The sequence below is a fragment of the Anarrhichthys ocellatus genome, unplaced genomic scaffold (assembly GCF_004355925.1).
Source record: "Anarrhichthys ocellatus isolate YVR2014 unplaced genomic scaffold, GSC_Weel_1.0 scaffold5820, whole genome shotgun sequence".
NCBI classification, from domain to species: Eukaryota; Metazoa; Chordata; class Actinopteri; order Perciformes; family Anarhichadidae; genus Anarrhichthys; species Anarrhichthys ocellatus.
Genome location: NW_022285794.1, coordinates 1 through 3,262, shown reverse-complemented (window position 1 = coordinate 3,262; position 3,262 = coordinate 1). Strand labels below are relative to the sequence as shown.

At 46.4% G+C, this 3,262-nt stretch overlaps 1 protein-coding gene across 1 annotated transcript; it reads right to left on the bottom strand.

The window, feature by feature from the left end:
- Positions 1-184: 184 nt before the first annotated feature.
- On the bottom strand, positions 185-3,234 carry LOC116380014 (laminin subunit gamma-1-like). The gene is made up of 4 exons (XM_031841966.1): positions 2,977-3,234; positions 2,730-2,888; positions 2,532-2,631; positions 185-2,292 (listed from the first exon to the last, which is right to left on the bottom strand). Exons 1-4 carry the CDS (start codon positions 3,094-3,096, stop codon positions 2,036-2,038), a joined length of 636 nt encoding a protein of 211 aa, XP_031697826.1. The 5' UTR covers positions 3,097-3,234; the 3' UTR covers positions 185-2,035.
- Between the last annotated feature and the right edge of the window lie 28 nt (positions 3,235-3,262).

Sequence of the window (3,262 nt, the reverse complement as noted above, 5' to 3'; positions counted from 1 at the left end):
CACACACACACACACACACACACACACACACACACACACACACACACCTAAGACAACAGGGTTACAAATAGGATACAAATACCTGGTACATTATAACTTAAAATACTGTTCATACATCTGGTGTGTGTGTGCTGGACGTCCCGCAGAGCGACCGCCTGGATGGAGGGAGAACAAGTAGAAATAAAGTGAGCAAAGAGTCCGGTTGTCCTGGTAACAGATTGTTAATCTGGAGAATATCACGGAGGACAATCTGATGTTTTGTGTTTTGTTCAGGACCTGATTTACAAAAAATAAAACCTGCTTCAGTACCGACACGAGGGAGCGAAAACCACGAGGAAGGTTTAGTGGAACACGTGACCGTGAGTACAACCCGACTGACACAAAAACACTGATTATAACTACGGTGACCGAGCGAGTAGCAGTCGGTACGATGACTCGGGACGTCCCGGTGGCTCAAAAAGCTCAAACACACAACTTGAAGGTTGAAGGAACTCACCGAGAATCAATAAAACAGGAGTGAAGTATGAACACTGAGCCTCGTATACGAGCAGGCGTATTAGAATAATAACAGATACTTATAGAATATATTCGTTAGCTGGAGGCGTCGGTTGGTTTGACTGTGACGGAGCTCAACGCGGCTGTTTGACACGTTGGACTCGTATTAAGTCCTGAATCATCTGAGCATATATATTTACACATTAACACAATCCTCTCTCTATGTCATGATAAAAAAACATTCACACACACAAATATAGCATTTTAAAAATAATTATTAGCACCAGTGTATCAGATAAAAACTCTCGCTACGCAAAATGTACAGAGTTGCATAGTGTTGGATTTAGCCTGGAAGAAGATATTAATGTGTGTGAGCGGTAAGAAACACCAGCGGTAAGCAGCAACTTGTGGGACAAGAGATAGAAATAGAACACGCGTACACGAGACATGATTTAAAGACGCGTCCGCAGAGCCGCCGACGTCCTGAAACATGTCGCTTGTATCTGGAGAGACGTGATAAAACACACGATGGTCTCTGAGCAGAAACAAAGCTGGCACAACATCTGAATATCTTGCACAAGTTCATATTTCATTCCCAGAAGATGCAAATATTCACACAAGTTTAATATATTGTGCATTTAAGATAATATCCTGCATTTGTGGGAATAAAATATGAATTCATCTTGTGTGTACACGTTTTTATTTTGTTCCCAAAAGATCCAAATCTTGCACACAAGTCAATATTTTGTGCGTAGACGATAATAACTTCAAACTTCAAACCAAGATCCAAATCTCGTGGGAGCAAGACGATAACTTGTGTGTCGGGAACCAGATATTCTATTAGTCTAGTTCCAAAGAACATCCACGTCTTGTTCATACGAGTTAGAATCCTCCACCTGCAAACATACGGTCTAATTCCCTCAGACGGTGTAATCTTGAGGGAACTAGACGCGTCTTTTGGGAACAAGATTTAAAAACAACATGTTTTCTGGACTTCAGAGGCTTCGTATACACCAGCGGAGTGGGCGTGGCTCTACTCAACAACACGACCCATTGGAGGTGAAAGTACTGATGAACTGAAGTGAAATACTTGTTTTTCATCTGCTGGTGTTTTTAGTCTCGAAGCTTCGGGAGGAAAACAGAAGAGAGGATTCCTTCACTGTGTGGTTTCTGAAAACACGATTGATTTAAACATTTTAAAAACAGAGTGTAGCCGTACATTCAGCCGGCGTGTCCCCCGGGGCATGATGGGTAATACAAGCGGACACTTCCTGTTTGTGAAACAGACGGGTTTGTGGTTCTGGAGGCTCTTCTAGCTCTCTGAGTTCATTCTACCGTGACCACGTCACTGCGTCTCCCAAAACAGCTGCTTTTCTTTTGATAACACAAATAAAATCAAAATAAAACGTGAACGTGGCTTCAAAGACAAGAATCTGAGGACAAGAAATATATATATTTAAAAACTGTTTTGGTAAAAAGTTGGCGTGTTTGCCAGAGTGTTAGAGGTGAGGGGGAGTGTTGGAGTCGGAGGGGGCGGAGCTTAAGGCCGCTCCAGAGACGGCGTGTTGAAGCAGCCGTCGGGTAACGTGCTCTTGATGTCGTTGAGGTTGGCGATGTCGGCGCGGATCTCGCGGATCTGCCGGTCGTAGTCGTTGATCATGTCCTCTTGGCTCCGCGCCACGTCGTTCAGCTCCGTCAGCTTCCGGTCCAGATCGCTGTCGCCCATCTTGCCCTTGGCCCTCTTCAGGGACTCGTCGATCTGGTTCAGCTTGCTCAGGTCCACCTTGTCGATGTTTCCTGGAGAGAGAAATCCGGTTCCGGATGAACTCTGGATCGATCTGCACCACAAACCAGCTTCGTACTTTGTTTTTAGCTCTTTTCATTGTGACGTGTATCGATGAATGATTGTTTTAGGTTTAATATAATATAATATATAAAATAATCAAAAAGAACCGATGAGAGTGCTAGCATCAGTAAAACCCCGCCCCCCATCCTTCAGGGTTGTTCAGGGTCTCAGACTGCGAGGACCTTCTTACCCAGCTGATCCAGCAGGATAGTGATGGTGCTCAGCACCGTCTTCACGGCGCTCTTGGCCTTGCGGGCGTTGTCTTCCGCCTCCTTCGCGTTATCCGACGCCTGAAAGAGGAAAAAGGAAACGTAAGCCAGTGTTGACCCGACACACAGACTGGATCTCACAGATCTCATCTGAGGCTCTTCTGGAACCCGGATCCTACCATCCCCGCCATCATCATGTCCTGGTCGGCCTCGGCCTTCTTCCTGGCCAGCTCCTGCTCGGCGGCGTCCAGCTGGTCCATCATGTCGCCGACATCGTTGTCCAGCTTGTTGGTGTCCTGGAAGGCCTTCTCCGCGTCCTCCTTGGTCTTGGCTGAGCCCTGAAGAGGACGCAGCGTGTATTTAATTCATGTTTTATGATATTTTATATGATATATATATATATATTACTCTCCGCTCCCGTCGTACCTTCTGCACATTGCCGGCGATCCTCTCAGCCTCCTCCGCCTTGCTCTTGGCCTCCCGGGCGTCAGCGGCCGCGTTGCCGAGCGCCGCCTCCGCCTGCTTGGTCTTCTGGTTGGCGGCCATGATGGTGGCGTTGATGGAGGGGATCTTCTTCAGGGCTTCTTCAGCCGCCGTCTTGTTGTCGTTTACTCTCTTATCAAAGTCTAAAGGAAGAAGAATTAAAGAGAAAGTTAGATCAGTAACTGAAGACAGACAGAGAGACAGACAGACAGACAGACAGACAGACAGA

Excerpts from the sequence above, each read along its gene's own strand:
- LOC116380014 (XM_031841966.1), bottom strand. The coding sequence starts at position 3,096 with ATGGCCGCCAACCAGAAGACCAAGCAGGCGGAGGCGGCGCTCGGCAAC. Across the intron at positions 2,889-2,976 it reads TCGCCGGCAATGTGCAGAAG|GGCTCAGCCAAGACCAAGGA; the intron begins GTACGACGGGAG and ends CGTCCTCTTCAG. Across the intron at positions 2,293-2,531 it reads TATCCTGCTGGATCAGCTGG|GAAACATCGACAAGGTGGAC; the intron begins GTAAGAAGGTCC and ends TTCTCTCTCCAG.